The sequence below is a fragment of the Staurois parvus genome, unplaced genomic scaffold (genome assembly GCF_062004578.1).
Source record: "Staurois parvus isolate SC_StPar_1 unplaced genomic scaffold, SC_StPar_1.0 ptg000525l, whole genome shotgun sequence".
Lineage (NCBI taxonomy): Eukaryota > Metazoa > Chordata > Amphibia > Anura > Ranidae > Staurois > Staurois parvus.
The window spans coordinates 9,830,909-9,852,969 of record NW_028318321.1 but is presented as its reverse complement, the minus strand read 5'-3'; the positions used below and the strand labels follow the sequence as shown (position 1 = coordinate 9,852,969).

Genomic DNA, 22,061 nt, shown 5'->3' with positions numbered 1-22,061 from the left:
CTGGCTGGACAGCGGGCATCGGGTCACCAGGCATCAGGTCATTTGGCTCGACAGCGGGCACCGCGTCATCTGGCAAGGCAGTGGGCACCGAGTCACCAGGCACGACAGTGGGCTCTGAGTCAATTGGCACGACAGCGGGCACCGGGTCATCAGGTACCGGATCGTCTGGCTCGACAGCAGGCACCGGGTCATCTGGCGCTGGATCGTCTGGCTCGACAGCGGGCATCGGGTCACCAGGCATGACCGCGGGCACTGGGTCATCAGGCATTGGATCGTCTGGCTCGACAGCGGGCATCGGGTCACCAGGCATGACAGTGGGCTCCGAGTCACCAGGCATGACCGCGGGCACTGGGTCAGACATTGGATCGTCTGGCTCGACAGCGGGCATTGGGTCACCAGGCATCAGGTCATTTGGCTCGACAGCGGGCACCGTGTCATCTGGCAAGGCAGTGGGCACCGAGTCATCTGGCGCTGGATCGTCTGGCTCGACAGCGGGCATCGGGTCACCAGGCATGACAGCAGGCACTGGGTCATCAGGTACCGGATCGTCTGGATCTACAGCGGGCACCGGGTCATCTGGCGCTGGATCGTCTGGCTCGACAGCGGGCATCGGGTCACCAGGCATGACAGCGGGCACTGGGTCATCAGGCATTGGATCGTCTGGCTCCACAGCGGGCATCGGGTCACCAGGTATGACCGCGGGCACTGGGTCATCAGGCATTGGATCGTCTGGCTCGACAGCGGGCATCGGGTCACCAGGCATGACAGTGGGCACCGGGTCATCAGGTACCGGATCGTCTGGCTCGACAGCGGGCACTGGGTCATCAGGCGTGATAGGATCATCAGGCTGGATCAGTTCATCAGGCTGGGTACAGACATCAGGCTGGGTACAGACATCAGGCTGAAGTGCGGGTGCCGAGGCACTAGGCTGAACCACGGAAGGCAGGTTCTCAGACGGCAGGCTCACCGGTTTGGATACTGGCAGGATGGTACTGGTTGGAAAGAATTTCCGCTTTTTTCTGGTTTTAACTACTGGGGCACTGCAAGTAAACGCAGGTCTGCAAACGAATGGAGCAGCTGAGGACAGAGAAGAGCTGGAAGATGGAACAGAGGAGGGAGCAGTTGCTACAGAGGACTTCTTTACAGGGTTAAAGAAAGGATAGGTGCAGCGAGTGGGAGCAGAGGACTGGTATGTGGTAGTTAGAGTATACTGGGCAGTCACTGGGGGTGCTGTCGGGGATGCAGGAAGAGTGCCTTGAGTGAAGGAATGATGTTGTAAGCTGACTGAGGCTGGGTGCAACAAGTCTGACCATGTCTGCAGTATGGGTTGAACAAAGCTCAGTTTACACAAAGCCTGTCTGGTCAATGACTGCACTGCGTTTATACAATCTCTTTGTATCTGTGGTGAACATGCAGAATAACGCTCCAGAAAGTAATCCACATCATCCTCTAATAACCATACCAGGGACTCTACCTGGTCGGCACTAAATGGCGGCAAAAATTCATCCCTGCATTTGGGGGTACCAGATGAAACCAATTCAGCACAAACCTGAATCAATGGCTGCACCTCAGAGAATTCTGTGCCCTGATCTACTAGAACATGAGCGATCCGTATACACTCTAGTAGTTGATCCCGGGTATACTCCCTCAGAGTCTGATAAGCATACTCTCTGTCATCAAACACTAGCAGAGATAAATACACAACCTCATCAAGATCCATCCTTCCCAGCAACAAGCCAAGATGGCTTCCCTGTGCAGCCACTTCTGGTCAGGATTGGCCTTGGTGTAATGTCAGGGCTCCGGGGTGTGACCAGAGGTATGTGACTGACGCAGGGAAACGCAGGCTTCAGATAAGTTATAAACAATATAATTTATTAAAGACTAACAATACAAAAATAAACGCAGTGCAATACTAAAACATAACACAGTGCAAACGAACCAAACCAAACCACCCACAGATAACAGTACATACAATGCAAGCGTCGTCAGGCAGGCCAGGTCAATAACAATCGGGCAGGTAGGTACTGGTCGGGGTCAGGCAGAGAATGGTCGGGGTCACAAGCCAGGGATGAAACAGGAGAAGTCAGCAGAGGTCCGGATCAGGCAGGGTCAGCAACAAATCAGACAGGAACAGGAACGGGAACAGGAATGCAGGTAACAAGATACAGGGCCCAGGAAAAACACACACCAAGGCAGAGACTGCAGGTCTGGCCATCCCTTAAATACACCTGCATGATCAGCTTCAGGTGTTTGGCTGGCTGCAGGGTTGAGTCTCTGATTGCTGGGAGCACCCACTGGCCAGCCCTGGTACTGCAGCCCACAAGGCAGGTGAGTCCCACCATTACTGGCAAGTCCATTCCTGACATGGTTCTTGGGGCCAGACATGCTGGTCTGAGAATTTCAAAAACTGCTGAAAAATAGAAAATATCCAGTGAGCAGCAGTTGTGTGGATGAAAATGCCTTGTTGATGTCAGAGGTCAGAGGAGAATGGGCAGACTGGTTGCTGCAACATTTAGATGGTAGGGTCAGAATTTGGCATTAACAACATGAAAGCATGGATCCATCCTGCCTTGTTTCAATGGTTCTGGCTGGTGCTGTAATGGTGTGGGGGATATTTTTTGACACTAGCAAAGTGTACCTAATAAAGTGGCTGGTGAGGCAAAACTTTTTTTTTAGTTTAGGTTTTTGCTGCTGTCTGTGCCCTCTCTATTTGACCTGTTGGCCATTATCATTGAAAGTGAAAGTAAAAGAAAATCCCAAATTTTGTGTTTTCCCCTGAAAATTAATAAAGGGGAAATATTCCAATGGGGACACTTATTCTGTTGACCTGGGGGACGGGGCCCAAGGAATTCTCTTAATTTGAAGGGATTTCCTCTTCCTTCCTGTGTTGGCTATGGGATAGAAAGTGAAGGTACATCTTCCCAATGGGACACAGATGGCAAAAAAAAATCTGACCGAGGTTATAACCTTCCATTCCTCTATACAAAAAGGAAAAGGTTTTGCTTATAGTTCTGTGTTAAGCTCATGCTTCTGACTTTTATCATGTATTAACCTGTTGATGGAAACACAGTTCCATTTTTACTAATGCTTTTGCAGTTACCCATAAATGTCCCTGTCTGTAATGTCTTTCAGTGAAAATCCGAATATTGACCTTTAACAGGGATCTTCTGGCTGTCAATGACATTGTAAGTTAAACTGTATCATGAAGTCACCTGCAAATATGCAAGGGAATGGTTTTGATTTTTAGGTATGATTACTTTTATAGAAATCCTCCTCATGGATTTAAGAAAACTGAAGTCAAGAGATTTAAACCAAACCTGTCTTATTTACTGAAAGGCAAACCTACTCTCTCATCTTGGGGTAGGCACCCTTTGATCCTTTAATTTACCCTAAAGCTGGCCATAGACGTTTCAAATCTCAGCCGGTTCAGCAGGGACCATGTATGGACAGGCCCAATGTATAAGGTGATCGATTGATCATATTGGGTACAACCAGCCTGTTGGATTTTACATGTTATTATTGGTAGCAGTTATTATAGCGCTGCACTTATATTTACATTTACTTTTTAGAGTTTGTATCAGCACTCTTGGTGCTAGCTGCTATTATTTATTGTTGCATCTGAGTTCAGAATTGTTACACATATAATGCAGAAATAAAGCCTGGAGCGCAAGGTAGTAGGGCAGGGCTGCCATTAGAAACCATTGGACCCCATTAGCCTTCCTGGGAGGACTGCCCCCTCCTTTTGATTAGGGCCATTTAGGTGATTTCTGTTATTATGATTTAACCACTTGCCAACCGTACTATAGCCAAATGACGTACTATAGCCGAATGATGGTTACACTGCCGTTGTCCAGTTCTGGGAGGGCGTCATATGATGTCCTCCCAGAACGCGCCCTCCCGCGCTCCCAGGGCCCGCCCCCAGCAATCTCAGTGATCGCTGTGTCCTATGGCAAAACGCTAATCACAGTGGTCGTTTACCACGTGATCAGCTGTGTCCAATGACACAGCAAATCACCGGTAAATGCAGTGGCCGGTTATCGACTGCACTTTTCTCACGCTGTCACAGACTGTCCAGGAGTTCAGTGATGGCCTGGTCCAAATCTGGGAGGAAATACCCCAGGACACCATTCATTGTCTCATTAGGAGCATGCCCCAACGTTGCCAGGCATGCATACAAGCATGTGGGGAGCCATACAAACTACTGAGTACCATTTTGAGCTGCTGCAATGAAATTTCAGCAAAATGGACTAGCCTGCTGAATCGTTTTTTCACTTTGATTTTTGGGGTGTGTTGGATTTTTGAGACACATATAATACTTCTTCAGTGTCTTGAGGCGATTATGAATGAAAGAGCCGTTAAAATAAAAAATAAAGTGTGATTTTATTCTATCACACAATGGCCTAAAATAACAAAGTAAAGTGTATCATGAATAGTTCCATGTATATAAAACCAGAAATATCAAGCAGAAGTTTAAAGATGTGTCACCCTTGTGTTCAGTATCTCATGTGTTTCTTCCATGTTGTTTGTCCTTCTGGAGTCTTTGGGAAGAAGCCGGAAGTTGACAGAAGTGACTAATTCTTGTCTTACAGCACCTGTTCCAGTTTCTCAGAATGTTCTTATGCGTATCTGTATGGACAGACATGTGTGTGAGTGTGTGTCTGAGTCCCTGAGACTGTCCCTTAGAGCCTTTTATGAAGCCAGTAAGCGTCATAATTTGGGATCTTGGGACCTTGTATGGCAAACAATACTGCTTAGCAGAGCAATTTCATTGAAGGGAGGGGACGCTACATATATGGTGTTTTGATTGACAGGTACATATGGAATGACCATAATAAGCTGGTGATGTAACATCAGCTTACTTGTATTTAAATGATAATATAAATTAAGAACGTATCTTTACAACATCCCAATAATGTTGTATAACCACAAATTTACATATGTAACAATATTACCAACTTCTAAATCAAACTAAATACACACAGATACTATTAGAATACATTATGTAATTCTATTTTGAGTCACTTCTAACACCCTTGACATTTTACACCAGAGTCCTGTAACCAGCTTTGCCTTATTATAGAATACTCAGCTCTCTTCTGGTTAACTAGCTCAGCTTAACTCCCGTCATATTTTTCTGTCTCAGCTATAACTGAAGAAATTTAACACTATCACTTGTCCAAGGCCATTCACACATATTAATATTAATTATGATTAATCATAAAACACAAATATTTTTCAAGCTTGCCATCAATATAAGTGCCGAATTATGAATTTGATATCATTAATAATATTTATCAGGGTGCCTTCGAATCTAGTCCTCTGTAGGTTGATAATTTTCATTTCCATCAAATGATGGGGCATCATTACGTTCCTAGCACAATGCCCAGTCCATATCAGTATAGATATCTAGCATGATATTTTTCCCCAGTGAGCTCTGATGTGTTTTCAAAGTGTTCCTTTAATTTTTTTGAGCAGTGTATTTCCATAGCATCTCTGCCAATAAAATAATTATGCATAAAGGTGAATATTAACTTATAGTATAACATTTTGCTTTTTTTAATCCTAAACTGTGTAATACTCTTCCCTTTTTCTCTCTGTAGTGCCCCTTAGTGGAGATACAGGTGAGTAACAAAACCCCCATCTTCCACGTTTCTATCTCTAAGGTCTTGTTTATAAGTGTATTGTTTAAAAGTATTGTGTATAGGTGTGCTCTTTCCTTTTCACATGTATTTGTGAATCAGCTTAAAAGAATTTGGAATGCAATGTTTGAATTTTGGATCTTATAGAGTAATGATCACTTGTATTTGCTATGGTTGCCTTGCTTTATGTCTTAATGAATGTAGCCTATCTTGCTTGGCAGGATCTGAAAGGCCCCTCTTTTAGTTTACAACATAGGAATGAGCTTGGGCATCTTCGGAGCTCATCTCTAGTCTTTATGTCTTAATGAATGTAGCCTATCTTGCTTGGCAGGCTCTGAAAGGCCCCTCTTTTAGTTTACAACGTAGGAATGAGCTTGGCCATCCTCGGAGCTCATCTCTAGTCTTTATGTCTTAATGAATGTAGCCTATCTTGCTTGGCAGACTCTGAAAGGCCCCTCTTTTAGTATACAATGTAGGAATGAGCTTGGCCATCCTCGGAGCTCATCTCTGGTTGAACTCATCTTTAGCCAAACTCTGAACTTGTGCTATTTATTTGACTTCAGTGGGCTGCAGCCTGGGTCATTCCCACCCCTCAGCTCAAATAAACAAAAAAGACATGCTGGGTGGTGGGAATGACTTGGCCCACAGCTCAGTGGAATAAAAAAAGAGTGCAAATTTGAAGTTTGGCTAGAAATGAGTTTGAGGACACCCAAGCCCACCCATATTTACAGGTCAATGTGAATGCTAACAAAAGAAAATCAAAAACAAACTGAAAGTATGTTGTACTTTAACCACTAACTGACTGCCCAGTATACATTACCTCCAACGTTGCTCATACATCATTTAATGCAAACATTTGGTGGCTCAACCTGTTTTAGATGTAGTCATGTATTTGGAAGATACATATACAAATCTGAACGACACAGATAGTTACCCTAGAAACTGAATGACCTTCTAAATGGCCAGCAAAGGCACATAAAAAGGGAAACTATCAAAAGCAAAATTCAGTAACACAACCAGTACAGTGAATAGCTAAATAGCTATCTATCACAGCTTTTTGTTTCTTTTGGATAATGTTGGATTGCAGTAGGAAACAAAACTGGTCTGTGATGGATCACAATCATTTAAAAAGCATTTTTGTTCCCACTCTGACTACCCCCCTCCCCCAGTCCACTTTCTCAAAGGCACAGCCTGGGACCAAGTTTCATATTACACCCTTATTAATACTCAACTCCCCACCATTAAATTGTCCCTCCCCCCACTTACCAAAACCACAGGGTGGGGTGACAGCGATGTGTTGTCTTTTAAACTTAGTGTAGCTGTGCGTGGCTCTGCCTACACAACCACACCTTCCATTAACAGATATCTGTGAATGGGAAAACTACTGCTGCAATGTCACCACATTTGTAGTCCATTGTTTACTTCCTCCAGCCCCCTAACAGGGGCTATGATGTAAATAACACAGGAACCTGTGCATTGCCACATGACGCACTGATCGCAGCTGCAGTGATCCAATGCAAACATTTATTAAATTAACATTTTTCATTTTATTAAAGCAGTAGTAAACAGCAAGAAAAGCAAAAGAAAAATGGGCCCCTGCAGGTTTAGGTCATAACATCCTAGTATGCACCGCATACTAGTACATTATGAAAAACTTACCTTTACATGGAGAACTCCAGCGCAGCGTTGTTATGGCTCCCCGGGCTGCCAACTTCACCCAATCTTTCGTCCAGGGTGACGCATGCACATGGAAGCCCTTGGCTAGGGCATGGAGCTCTGAAGGTCTGGCACAATATGCCGTACTTTCAGAGCGCATTCGCCGGTGACATCACCGACTGCATATTATGCAAATATCTCCTAAACAGTGCAAGTTTAGGAGGTACAGTCAGGTCCATAAATATTGGGACATCGACACAATTCTAACATTTTTGGCTCTATACACCACCACAATAGATTTGAAATGAAACAAACAAGATGTGCTTTAACTGCAGACTGTCAGCTTTAATTTGAGGGTATTTACATCCAAATCAGGTGAACGGTGTAGGAATTACAACAGTTTGCATATGTGCCTCCCACTTGTTAAGGGACCAAAAATAATGGGACAGAATAATAATCATAAATCAAACTTTCACTTTTTAATATTTGGTTGCAAATCCTTTGCAGTCAATTACAGCCTGAAGTCTGGAACGCATAGACATCGCCAGACGTTGGGTTTCATCCCTGGTGATGCTCTGCCAGGCCTCTACTGCAACTGTCTTTAGTTCCTGCTTGTTCTTGGGGCATTTTCCCTTCAGTTTTGTCTTCAGCAAGTGAAATGCATGCTCAATCGGATTCAGGTCAGGTGATTGACATGGCCATTGCATAACATTCCACTTCTTTCCCTTTAAAAACTTTTTGGTTGCTTTTGCAGTATGCTTTGGGTCATTGTCCATCTGCACTATGAAGTGGCATCCAATGAGTTGTGAAGCATTTGGCTGAATATGAGCAGATAATATTGCCCAAAACACTTCAGAATTCATCCTGCTGCTTTTGTCAGCAGTAACATCATCAATAAATACAAGAGAACCAGTTCCATTGGCAGCCATACATGCCCACGCCATGACACTACCACCACCACCATGCTTCACTGATGAGGTGGTATGCTTAGGATCATGAGCAGTTCCTTTCCTTCTCCATACTCTTCTCTTCCCATCACTCTGGTACAAGTTGATCTTGGTCTCATCTGTCCATAGGATGTTGTTCCAGAACTGTGAAGGCTTTTTTAGATGTCGTTTGGCAAACTCTAATCTGGCCTTCCTGATTTTGAGGCTCACCAATGGTTTACATCTTGTGGTGAACCCTCTGTATTCACTCTGGTGAAGTCTTCTCTTGATTGTTGACTTTGACACACATACACCTACCTCCTGGAGAGTGTTCTTGATCTGGCCAACTGTTGTGAAGGGTGTTTTCTTCACCAGGGAAAGAATTCTTCAGTCATCCACCACAGTTGTTTTCCGTGGTCTTCTGGGTCTTTTGGTGTTGCTGAGCTCACCGGTGCGTTCCTTCTTTTTAAGAATGTTCCAAACAGTTGTTTTGGCCACTCCTAATGTTTTTGCTATCTCTCTGATGGGTTTGTTTTGTTTTTTCAGCCTAATGATGGCTTGCTTCACTGATAGTGACAGCTCTTTGGATCTCATCTTGAGAGTTGACAGCAACAGATTCCAAATGCAAATAGCACACTTGAAATGAAATCTGGACCTTTTATCTGCTCATTGTAATTGGGATAATGAGGGAATAATACACATCTGGCCATGGAACAGCTGAGAAGCCAATTGTCCCATTACTTTTGGTCCCTTAACAAGTGGGAGGCACATATGCAAACTGTTGTAATTCCTACACCGTGCACATGATTTGGATGTAAATACCCTCAAATTAAAGCTGACAGTCTGCAGTTAAAGCACATCTTGTTTGTTTCATTTCAAATCCATTGTGGTGGTGTATAGAGCCAAAAATGTTAGAAATGTGTCGATGTCCCAATATTTATGGACCTGACTGTGTTCACTGTACCTACAAGTATGCCTTATTATAGGCTTACCTGTAGGTAAAAGCTCTAAAGTAGATTTTACTTCCACTTTAAGGTGAGTGCATTTATTACATTTGTGCAAAAGGTGTACTATGTCTTTAATTACTTCAAGTTGTTTCCTTTGGCTGTTAAGGAATTTGCAATACAAACTACAACTGCTGTACAGTTGCAAGAAAAAGTATGTGAACCCCTTGGGATTACATGGAGTTTTGCATGAATTGGGCATAAAATGTGCTCTGAACGTCATCTAAGTCACAACAATAGAAGAACACAGTCTGCTGAACATAATACTACACAAACATTAGATGTTGCCATGGTTTAATTGCACATAACATGTAAACATTCACAGTGCAGGGAGGAAAAAGTATGTGAGGCCCTAGCTTAATGACTTCTCCCAGAGCTAATTGGAGCCAGGAGTGAGCCAACCTTGACTCCAATCAGTGTGATGATATTGGATGTGTTGCTGACAGCTGTCCTGCCCTTAAAAAACACACACCTGTTTTGGGTTTACTGGTTTCAAGAAGCACTGTCTGATGTGAACCATGCCTCGCAGAAAAGAGCTCTCAGAAGACCTACGATCAAGAATTGTTGACTTACATGAAGCTGGAAAGGTTTACAAAAGTATCTCCAAAAGCCTTGATGTTCATGTGTCCACAGTAAGACAGACTGTCTACAAATGGAGAAAGTTTAGCACTGTTGCTACTCTCCCTAGGCCTGGTCGTCCTGTAAAAAGGATGACCAGGCCTAGGGAGAAAAAAAGGCACAGCACACCAACATCAAAACCTCATCCCCACTGTAAAACATGGCGGAGGGAGCATCATGGTTTGGGGCTGCTTTGCTGCCTCAGGGCCTGGATGGATTGTTGTCATTGATGGGAAAATGAATTCCAGAGTTTATCAAGACATTTTGCAGGAAAACGTACGACCATCTGTCCGCCAACTGAAGCTCCACAGAGGATGGGTGATGCAACAGGACAATGACCCAAAGCATACAAGTAATTCAACAAAACAATGGCTGCAACAGCACAGAATACGCCTTCTGGAGTCTCCCAGTCAGGGTCCTGACCTCAACCCGATTGAAATACTGTGGCATGACCTTAAGAGAGCGATTCACACCAGACATCCCAAGAATATTGCTACACTGAAACAGTTTTGTGAAGAGGAGTGGTCCAAAATTACTCCAGATCGTTGTGCAGGTCTGATCTGCAACTACAGGAAATGTTTGGTTGAGGTTATTGCTGCCAAAGGAGGGTCAACCAGTTATTAAATCCAAAAGGTTCACATACTTTTTCCTCCCTGCACTGTGAATGTTTACATGTTATGTGCAATTAAACCATGGCAACATCTAATGTTTGTGTAGTATTATGTTCAGCAGACTGTGTTCTTCTATTGTTGTGACTTAGATGACGTTCAGAGCACATTTTATGCCCAATTCATGCAAAACTCCACGTAATCCCAAGGGGTTCACATATTTTTTCTTGCAACTGTAGCTCAAAAAAAAACACTGGAACATAACTAGATATGAGCGAATCGAACCAGGCGAAGTGGAATTCGTTTCGAATTTCAGGAAAAATTCGATTCGCGTCGAATCCGAATATTTGCATAATTCGGGTGCGCGAATCGGATTTTTCCCGATCAGCCGGCAAAAGTGTCCCTGCAGAGAGCTCCGCTATTTCTGACAGTTCTCTGACAGTTCCTTCACATGTACAGTGGTTGAAACATTGTATCTATTTGTTTCCATTTAGGATACAGATGTTTTTATTCGGAAATAAATAGATACAATGTTTCAACCGCTGTCAACCGCTGGAACTGTCAGAGAACTGTCAGAAATAGCGGAGCTCTCTGCAGATACACTTTTTGCTGTACTGGAATACTTCTTCTTCTCATTCTTCTTTTCATTCTTCTTCTTTTCATTCTTCTTTTCATTCTTCTCATTCTTCTTTTCTTCTTCATGAAAAGAAGAATGAGAAGAAGAATGAGAAGAATGAAAAGAAGAATGAAAAGAAGAAGAAGAATGAAAAGAAGAATGAGAAGAAGAATGAAAAGAAGAATGAGAAGAAGAATGAGAAGAATGAAAAGAAGAATGAGAAGAATGAAAAGAAGAATGAAAAGAAGAAGAAGAAGAATGAAAAGAAGAAGAAGAATGAAAAGAAGAATGAAAAGAAGAAGAAGAAGAATCTTTTCATTCTTCTCATTCTTCTTTTCATTCTTCTTCTTCTTCTTTTCATTCTTCTTCTTCTTTTCATTCTTCTTTTCATTCTTCTTTTCATTCTTCTTCTTCTTTTCATTCTTCTTCTTCTTCTTTTCATTCTTCTCATTCTTCTTTTCATTCTTCTTCTTCTTCTTTTCATTCTTCTTTTCATTCTTCTTCTTCTTCTTTTCATTCTTCTTTTCATTCTTCTTCTTCTTTTCATTCTTCTTCTTTTCATTCTTCTTTTCATTCTTCTTTTCATTCTTCTTTTCATTCTTCTTCTCATTCTTCTTTTCATTCTTCTTCTTTTCATTCTTCTTTTCATTCTTCTCATTCTTCTTTTCTTCTTCAAGAAAAGAAGAATGAGAAGAAGAATGAAAAGAAGAATGAAAAGAAGAAGAATGAGAAGAAGAATGAGAAGAAGAATGAAAAGAAGAATGAAAAGAAGAAGAAGAATGAAAAGAAGAATGAGAAGGAGAATGAAAAGAAGAATGAGAAGAAGAATGAGAAGAATGAAAAGAAGAATGAGAAGAATGAAAAGAAGAATGAAAAGAAGAAGAAGAAGAATGAAAAGAAGAAGAAGAATGAAAAGAAGAATGATGAGAAGAAGAAGAAGAAGAATCTTTTCATTCTTCTCATTCTTCTTTTCATTCTTCTTTTCATTCTTCTTCTTCTTTTCATTCTTCTTCTTCTTTTCATTCTTCTTTTCATTCTTCTTCTTCTTCTTTTCATTCTTCTTCTTCTTCTTTTCATTCTTCTTTTCATTCTTCTTCTTCTTCTTTTCATTCTTCTTCTTCTTCTTTTCATTCTTCTTTTCATTCTTCTTCTTTTCATTCTTCTTCTTCTTCTTTTCATTCTTCTTTTCATTCTTCTCATTCTTCTTTTCATTCTTCTGTTCATTCATCTTCTCATTCTTCTTTTCATTCTTCTTCTTCTTCTTTTCATTCTTCTTTTCATTCTTCTCATTCTTCTTTTCTTCTTCATGAAAAGAAGAATGAGAAGAAGAATGAAAAGAAGAATGAAAAGAAGAAGAAGAATGAAAAGAAGAATGAGAAGACGAATGAAAAGAAGAATGAAAAGAAGAATGAGAAGAATGAAAAGAAGAATGAGAACAAGAAGAAGAATGAAAAGAAGAATGAGAAGAGGAATGAAAAGAAGAATGAGAAGAAGAATGAGAAGAATGAAAAGAAGAATGAGAAGAATGAAAAGAAGAAGAAGAAGAATGAAAAGAAGAAGAAGAATGAATGAAAAGAAGAATGAAAAGAAGAAGAATGAAAAGAAGAATGAGAAGAAGAATGAAAAGAAGAATGAAAAGAAGAAGAAGAATGAAAAGAAGAATGAAAAGAAGAAGAAGAATGAAAAGAAGAATGAGAAGAAGAATGAGAAGAATGAAAAGAAGAATGAGAAGAATGAAAAGAAGAAGAAGAAGAATGAAAAGAAGAAGAAGAATGAAAAGAAGAATGAAAAGAAGAATGAGAAGAATGAAAAGAAGAATGAAAAGAAGAAGAATGAAAAGAAGAAGAAGAATGAATGAAAAGAAGAATGAAAAGAAGAATGAGAAGAAGAATGAAAAGAAGAATGAGAAGAAGAATGAAAAGAAGAATGAAAAGAAGAAGAAGAATGAAAAGAAGAATGAGAAGGAGAATGAAAAGAAGAATGAGAAGAAGAATGAGAAGAATGAAAAGAAGAATGAGAAGAATGAAAAGAAGAAGAATGAAAAGAAGAAGAAGAATGAAAAGAAGAATGAAAAGAAGAAGAAGAAGAAGAATCTTTTCATTCTTCTCATTCTTCTTTTCATTCTTCTTCTTCTTCTTTTCATTCTTCTTCTTCTTTTCATTCTTCTTTTCATCCTACTTCTTCTTCTTCTTCTTCATCCTCATCCTCATCCTCTTCTTCTTCTTCTGAGGATGAGGATGAAGAAGAAGAAGAAGAAGAAGAAGAAGTAGGATGAAAATAAGAAGAATTCCAAGCCGGCAAAAAGTGTATCTGCAGAGCTCCTCTATTCTGCAGATACACTTAGAGGAGCTCTGCAGATACACTTTTTGCCGGTTTGGAATTCTTCTTATTTTCATCCTACTTCTTCTTCTTCTTCTTCTTCATCCTCATCCTCAGAAGAAGAGGATGAGGATGAGGATGAGGATGAAGAAGAAGAAGTAGGATGAAAATAAGAAGAATTCCAAGCCGGCAAAAAGTGTATCTGCAGAGCTCCTCTATTCTGCAGATACACTTAGAGGAGCTCTGCAGATACACTTTTTGCCGGTTTGGAATTCTTCTTATTTTCATCCTACTTCTTCTTCTTCTTCTTCTTCATCCTCATCCTCAGAAGAAGAGGATGAGGATGAGGATGAAGAAGAAGAAGTAGGATGAAAATAAGAAGAATTCCAAGCCGGCAAAAAGTGTATCTGCAGAGCTCCTCTATTTCTGACAGTTCTCTGACATAGAACTGTCAGAAATAGAGGAGCTCTGCAGATACAGTTTTTGCCGGCTTGGAATTCTTCTTATTTTCATCCTACTTCTTCTTCTTCTTCATCCTCATCCTCTTCTTCTGAGGATGAGGATGAGGATGAAGAAGAAGAAGAAGTAGGATGAAAATAAGAAGAATTCCAAGCCGGCAAAAAGTGTATCTGCAGAGCTCCGCTAAGTGTATCTGCAGAGCTCTGCTAAGTGTATCTGCAGAGCTCAGCGGTTGAAACATTGTATCTATTTGTTTCCATTTATGGAAACAAATAGATACAATGTTTCAACCGCTGTATGGAGTGAATGTCAGAGAACTGTCAGAAATAGGCTATTTCTGACAGTTCTCTGACATTCAATACTCCATACAGCGGTTGAGGAGTGAATGTCAGAGAACTGTCAGAAATAGCCTATTTCTGACAGTTCTCTGACATTCACTCCATACAGCGGTTGAAACATTGTATCTATTTGTTTCCATTTATGCTCTTCTTCTTCTTCTGAGGATGAGGATGAAGAAGAAGAAGAAGAAGAAGTAGGATGAAAATAAGAAGAATTCCAAGCCGGCAAAAAGTGTATCTGCAGAGCTCCTCTATTTCTGACAGTTCTCTGACATAGAACTGTCAGAAATAGAGGAGCTCTGCAGATACAGTTTTTGCCAGCTTGGAATTCTTCTTATTTTCATCCTACTTCTTCTTCTTCATCCTCATCCTCTTCTTCTTCTTCTGAGGATGAGGATGAGGATGAAGAAGAAGAAGAAGAAGAAGTAGGATGAAAATAAGAAGAATTCCAAGCCGGCAAAAAGTGTATCTGCAGAGCTCTGCTAAGTGTATCTGCAGAGCTCCGCTAAGTGTATCTGCAGAGCTCAGCGGTTGAAACATTGTATCTATTTGTTTCCATTTATGGAAACAAATGGATACAATGTTTCAACCGCTGTAAATGTGAATGTCAGAGAACTGTAAGAAATAGAGGAGCTCTGCAGATACACTTAGCGGAGCTCTGCAGATACACTTTTTGCCGGTTTGGAATTCTTCTTATTTTCATCCTACTTCTTCTTCTTCATCCTCATCCTCATCCTCAGAAGAAGAAGAAGAGGATGAGGATGAGGATGAAGAAGAAGAAGAAGAAGTAGGATGAAAATAAGAAGAATTCCAAGCCGGCAAAAAGTGTATCTGCAGAGCTCCACTAAGTGTATCTGCAGAGCTCCGCTAAGAAATAGCGGAGCTCTGCAGATACACTTTTTGCCGGCTTGGAATTCTCCTTCTTCTCATCCTTCTTCTTCTTCTCATCCTTCTTCTTCTTCTCACCCTTCTCCTTCTTCTCATCCTTCTTCTTCTTCTCATCCTTCTCCTTCTTCTCATCCTTCTTCTTCTTCTCATCCTTCTTCTTCTTCTCATCCTTCTTCTTCTTCTCATCCTTCTCCTTCTTCTCATCCTTCTTCTTCTTCTCATCCTTCTTCTTCTCATCCTTCTCCTTCTTCTCATCCTTCTCCTTCTTCTCATCCTTCTTCTCATCCTTCTCCTTCTTCTCATCCTTCTCCTTCTCCTTCTTCTCATCCTTCTCCTTCTTCTCATCCTTCTCCTTCTTCTCATCCTTCTCATTCTTCTCATCCTTCTCCTTCTCCTTCTCCTTCTTCTCATGCTTCTCCTTCTTCTCATCCTTCTCCTTCTTCTCATCCTTCTCCTTCTTCTCATCCTTCTCCTTCTCCTTCTTCTCATCCTTCTCCTTCTTCTCATCCTTCTCCTTCTCCTTCTCCTTCTCCTTCTCCTTCCTCATCTCCAAGGGCATTTAAATTAAAGGTACAGTGTTCTGCACTAATTTAAAGGCTCTCTGAAGCCTAGAAACCCTTTTTATAAGTTAAATTCGTAGCGAATAAATTCGCATCGAATCGAATTTCTTCCTCAAATTCGGCGAATCAGCCGAATCGAATTTTTGAATAATTCGCTTATCTCTAAACATAACCTGAAAATGTTAATCTAATTTCTTTAATGAGTGGACTTTGCCTTTAATATCTCCTATGTATTAGATAAAGAAGTAACTGTGTACATGGTGCTTTGTTTCTCTTTTAAGGATCCAAACCTGAATCGCATTGGCCAGTGGTTAAGCCTAATACCCAATAAAGGCATGCTCGATCTCTCCCTTCCACTGGATTCAGAGTCACAGCTGGGAATCTATACAATCATTGCCCCCCATGCTCGCCAGGAGTTCCATGTGTCAGAATACGGTGAGCGATTTGTATTTTATATATTGGGCATTTTTGTCAAGGAAAATCTGGAACTACATCTAGATAGATACAATAACTTTTTTAAAACATACCACTTTTGTATTACTGTATATTTACATCATAAAAATGTTGGCCTATACAGGCCTATATAAAAAGGCAGTTTTGTTACAAAGGTGCCCAAAAGTACAATTGGACATTGTGACGTACTGTCTGTCACCCCGATTAGGTGATTCCGTCAGTAAACTGCTTCCTCACCGCTGGGACTTGGGTCCAAGGTATTATAGGTGGGCATGCCACCCAAGACTAGGTGACGCTAGCTTTAGATGCAAACTGGAATTTTTTTATTGAACAGAAATACTGATTTTTATACACTTCAGGAATAGAGGCAGTCCCCACATGGACAATACACACAAATATTATACATTAGGATAAACATTCCATACTGATTAGGCAAGGAGGTGAAGTTGACACCAGACTAATCCCATCATGTAGGCACCGCAAGGGACTAGCTGACAGACAGAAACAATAGGTGACTCAATTAACTCAATTACCAATGGGAGAAATACACAATAGTAAACACATCACACCTGAACCACTTGCACTCCTGAGGATTTACCCCCCCCCCCCCCCCTTCCTGGCCAGGACATTTTTTGGGTCAGGGAGCTGCGTTACTTTAACTGACAATTGTGAGGTCATGTAACTGCACCCAAATGAAATTTATGTCCCTTTTTTTTCCCACGAATTGACCTTTCTTTCAATGGTATTTGAGCACCTGTGCGTTTTAGTTTTTTGCACTATAAAAAAAAGACCGACAATTTTGAGAAAAAAAAAAATATTTAGACTTAAAAAATCAAAGTTCGTCATAAATTTATGCCAAAATGTATTCTGCTACATGTCCTTGCTACAAAAAATTCCATTAAGTGTAAATTAATCGGTTTATGTGAAATTTATAGCGTTCACAAATGGCGGTATAGGTACTGGAATTTTTTTTTCTACTAGTAATGGCGGTGATCAGTGATTTATAGTGGGACTGTGGGACTGCAGCGGACATTCTGACATTGGGGGGAACTGACTTGGTGTCACTGACATCCCCAGTGACACCGATACAGTGATCAGTGCTTATAAAAAGCACTGACACTGTACTAATGGCACTGGGCAGGAAGGGGTTAACATGAGGGGCGATGAAAGGGTTAACTGTGTACAGGGAGTGTTTTACTAGGGGGAAGTTTCTGTGTGCTTCACTGTAATCACACTGCTCTGGATGGCTGTGCTGTGCACTGGAGCTGACAGGGAGGAGAACTGTTAGTAAACAAAACAGTCCTCCTCCCTGTTGGAGATGCTCGGTAATCACCGACCGGGACCCGGCGCGGGTAGGGCGAGTGTGCCCACTACCCGGAAATGCAAAATCACGTATATATACGTGATTTTGCTCACCCGTGCTACCCTGTAGCAGTATTTCTGCTATAAAGCGGTCGGGAAGCGGTTAACAGAATACAGCAAGAGTCCTCAGCATTAGGTGGTTTTGAGCTGACTCATGGAGCACACCCAGATAGTCCAGAGCCTACATGGGAATGCACAAAGCACATAACACATTACCCACCTGTGCAATTTTATCATCATGAGACAAAACTCAAAATGTTCCAACAGTCTGAAAAAGTAGAATTAATTCATCTTCATAGATTACTTGAGGGAGATTGTTGATAAATATTTCTGCCCCAAATAGAGGAGCTTCTCCAACCCAGTCCTCATAAGGGCCATCATATTTCCTTTGACCATTAACCTGTACAAGATTAATATTACACCTTTCCATCCACTCCAGAAGGGAAGATGTAATGTCTTTATGCAGAGAATTAATCCAAGCCTCAGCATTCATCACATTGTTGTTCATCATTAGAGAATGATCTGCTCTCTCCATGGGCCATAATCAATGGGGAGAAGGCTAGCCCCTAGTTCCCTCCAAAAGCCCCTGTCTTGGTTGAATTTTTCAGACATATATAAAAAACAATATACAAAACCCTTATTGACGCCCTTCACTTCTTCTGAATAGGGTCTATTTATGGTGCTCAGACTTTATCAATTATGGAAATCATATTAAAATATAAATGAGCTTATCCAGTAAGTGGTACCACATACCAATTATAATGTAGAACATATCACCTTGAGAGAAGATGCACTTTTAAGGTACGCAACACAATCTTGAGTGTAAAATCAATTTTCTTTTATTTACGTTGTATCTAATTAAAAGGTAAATAAAACCTCAAAATCACAATTAATACAATGCCTCATTGTTCAAGAATGTCCCCAATTCATGCCTATCGGTACTGGGTATTATCTGTAGGTCTTATAAATTTAATATTTAACCTCATATATTCAAATATCAATAACAGTACAGGAGATTAGACGAAGGGATGAAAAGCTGACTCAACGTATTTCACAGGACTAAATTCCACTTCTTTAGGAGTTTGAATAAGGTCAGTTCTGTAGCCACAATACATAAGGTATAATAATGAAGCATATTTCTTATTGGCCTGGGGGACAAGACAGGGATGCCATTTGTCGCCACTGCTTTTTGCGTTGGCTATAGAACCCCTGGCTATTGCCATCAAAGCCATGGGGGAAGTAAGGGGTTTCTGTAGGGGGAAGGTGAGGAAAAAAATCTCCTTATATGCAGATGATATACTCTTGTTTTTTGGGGGATACAGGGCAATCACTATCTGTAGTAATGGATATTATAGTCTTTTGGCTCCTTTTCTGGATTATCCATAAACTGGGAGAAATCCATTTTACTTCCAATGGACTTACAGATAGAGAAACTGCCTGAGGGTGTTAGGCACTGGAAAGGTTTAGGTATTTAGGAATAAAAGTAACAGCAAATCCCAAAGCATATACTGTCGTTCAGTTTCACCTTAAAGGGACCTGCACCCGCTGCTGTACTAGTTGGGTAAAGAGGGACTCTGCTACAGAATCATTACAACCTGCTCAGGGTTTTTATAACCTATATTGTTTTGTAGATGTTGAAATGTTGAGAGACCGTTGTAATAGGTCTTTCTATCATGTTTAATCACGGCATTTCTTTTGCACTGTTTTTGTTTTCTATTTGTGCATGGGTCTGTTGTCAGAGCCGCCAAAATTTGAAGTTCTTGTTTCGCTTCCTGCTGTGGTCACTGTCCTGACGGAGACCTTTCCTTTAAAAGTATGTGGAAGGTAAATCTGATTTTTTTTTATTATGTAAAATTTGCATTAGAGGTACACTTATAAAGTACAATATATGTAACACATTACACATTGTAGACAGGGCAACACATAAAGAAATACTTATTATGTTAACCACTTTACAATGAATGATGGCTACAGCGCGGTTGTCCAGTCTTGGGAGGGCGTCATATGACATCTTCCCAGAACACACCTCCCGCGTGCCCCCAGCGGCACGCATCCAGTGCTCTCAGTGATTGCTGTGTCCTACGGACACAGCTGATCACATGACTAGCTCAATCACAGTGGCCCTTTACCACGTGATCAGCTGTGTCCAATGACACAGCAGATTACAAAGTAAATACTGTAGCTGGCTATTGGCAGCATTTTCCTCACATTGTCATAGCGTGAGGAAAGTACTGCCGATAATTGGCAAATGTCACAGAGGACATCCACACTGATAATCAGTGCCCTGATCATCAGTGCTGCCCATCAGTTCCCAGCAATGCCACCCATCAGTGCTGCCCAGCAGTTGCGCCCATCACTCCATCAAAAAAAACTTTTTTTCTTTCAAATGTTTTGCTCTTTTTTTGTTTATAGTGCAAAAAATAAAAACTCCAGTGGCGATTAAAAGAAAGCACTTTTGTGTGAAAAAAAAAAGATTAAAATTTCATATGGGTACAGTGTTGCATGACTGCACAATTGTCGTTCAAAATGCAACAGCGCTGAAAGCTGAAAATTGGTCTGGACATGAAGGGGGTAAAAATACCCAATAAGCAAGTAGTTAACATTAATGAGATACATAATGACACTAAGCCCTGATTCACACCAGTACGATTTCACTGTTCCAAATTGCATGACTAGTCACACCCTGTTGCCAGCAATGGAACCAAAGTGGCACAATTCTGAGTCGAAACGATTTTATAAGTAGTTCCTGTAATATTTTTTGCAATTTCAGGTGCAATTTGCATTGACCTTTGTGCATGAAGTCAAAGCAATGAAATCAAGTGAAGAAGCGTGAACCTGGGACCAGGGGCGGACTGACTATTTGGAAACTCGGGCACTGCCTGAGGGTCCTGGGTCAGTAGGGGGCCCTATGAGATGCCCCTGGTACCTTTTTCATAGGCTCTTTTGAGTTTGGGCAAGGACACAGGGGCCCCATGATCCCCTATTGCCCAGGGGGCCCCATGAGTTGTCCGTCCGCCCCTGCCTGGAACCTTGAACCTGGATGAAATTCCAGTGTTAAGAATAGAAAGTCTAAAATGATAATGGTGCAGATAATGGTATCAAGTTAGCACAGTATCTACCTCCAGAACAGTGGGTTCAAGCTGTCATGTTTATAAATCTTAGCAGTCCAGTCAGCTATGAAAACACTATTTAATTAAATTATGTATTCTCTAAAAACTATCATAAATAAATAAATGCCCCTGCTTTGGTGGTGTCAGTCTGAGGAGGACTGTTTTGCCACCTATGTCAGTAAGATGAAGGAGTGGAGGGTAGTTGGGAGGTGGACTCTTTGGGATGCATTGAACTAAAGGGATTTGGAGGAGGCTGTAAGGGTGGGATGGGGGCTGAAGCTTCCTCTTTCTAAAGGTAGGAGAAGACTATGGGGCTCTTAGGGGGTCTTCCCCCCACATATCAACATTGCACCTGGGCCACATGCCCCTTTTCCCTCTCCCCCTTGTTCCAGCCCTCCAGGCATGAAGAGGCTGTATGATAGCTTGTTTGTCCATGGATTGGAGAAGGACTCCTATTCGTTTTATTATATGTATCCATTACAAACCACAACCTCTAAAGAAGTTCGAACACATTTCTTTATAATTGATAGGTCACCATCATCTTTACATTCTAGATACACTTCTGGAAAGCCCGTCCAGGGGGAAATCAAAGCCAAGCTGTGCCGAAAATCATTCTGCTATTACTGGATGGCGATGAAGAAGCAGTGCCCCCAGGATATATGCAATGAGTACAGAGGACGGGTATGGAACAAGGAAACGATTACTGAACAAAACTAACACATACAACCCACAAGCTGACATATTCACTATAGGTTAAAAAGACTTGAGTTGTCTAATATGAATGATAGAATAATATGTGATATTTGTATTTTTTACTGACAGACTGAGAGAAGTGGCTGCTTTGAGATGGAAGTTCAGACAGAGCCATATAACCTTAGTTCATACCACTACCTCATGAAGCTTGATGCGGAAGCCTCCCTTATAGAGGATGGGACAGGTAATGTATTGTTATAAGAGAACTAACACAAATTCATGTCCTACTTTTACAGCATAGAAAATAGGCCTTTTCTTACAGTCTTACCACTAGCCATTTTTTATCCTCCCAACTTCACTAAGTAATGTAATGCAATTTTATTCCAGGGTCCAAGCCATCTAATTGGTGGGTGTGGGAGAGTTGAAAGCATAGCACTACCCCCTTAGGAGCTGCAATAGATTTCAGGTCCCCCTATAGTTCTGCACAGCCAGGCAACATGCATCTCCACACAAGCTTGCATCCAGAGTCAGAGATCAGTCCTTGAGCTTTGGTTTTGTTATTTGTATTAGGGGAATTGAACTGGGATAGGGTTAATGGTGTACAGGATGCCCAAGGGAACTGATAAACGGAGGACAACTTCCTGGAACTATTTACAAGCCTTCTCTGCAGCATGGTCTTTGTTGAAGAGCTAGCCAGCATCTCCTTAGTGTACCATCCAAAACCCTAGATGTACTTCTCCTCTTCACCCAGCAATCTGGAGGTATCCCTGAACAGGGGATACAGTTATTGTCCCTTTAAAAAATGAGCAGTC

General features: G+C 41.3%; 1 protein-coding gene across 1 annotated transcript in view; it reads left to right on the top strand.

Annotated features, from left to right (window-relative positions):
* LOC149451734 (alpha-2-macroglobulin-like protein 1) overlaps positions 1–22,061 on the top strand; it is a 151,645-nt gene that overhangs the window by 7,649 nt on the left and 121,935 nt on the right. Inside the window, exons 4-9 of the mRNA XM_089690325.1 lie at positions 3,133–3,185; positions 5,601–5,621; positions 15,913–16,066; positions 19,186–19,270; positions 21,111–21,237; positions 21,379–21,493. Coding sequence (XP_089546451.1) covers positions 3,133–3,185; positions 5,601–5,621; positions 15,913–16,066; positions 19,186–19,270; positions 21,111–21,237; positions 21,379–21,493 — 555 coding nt within the window. The remainder of the gene's footprint in view (positions 1–3,132; positions 3,186–5,600; positions 5,622–15,912; positions 16,067–19,185; positions 19,271–21,110; positions 21,238–21,378; positions 21,494–22,061) is intronic.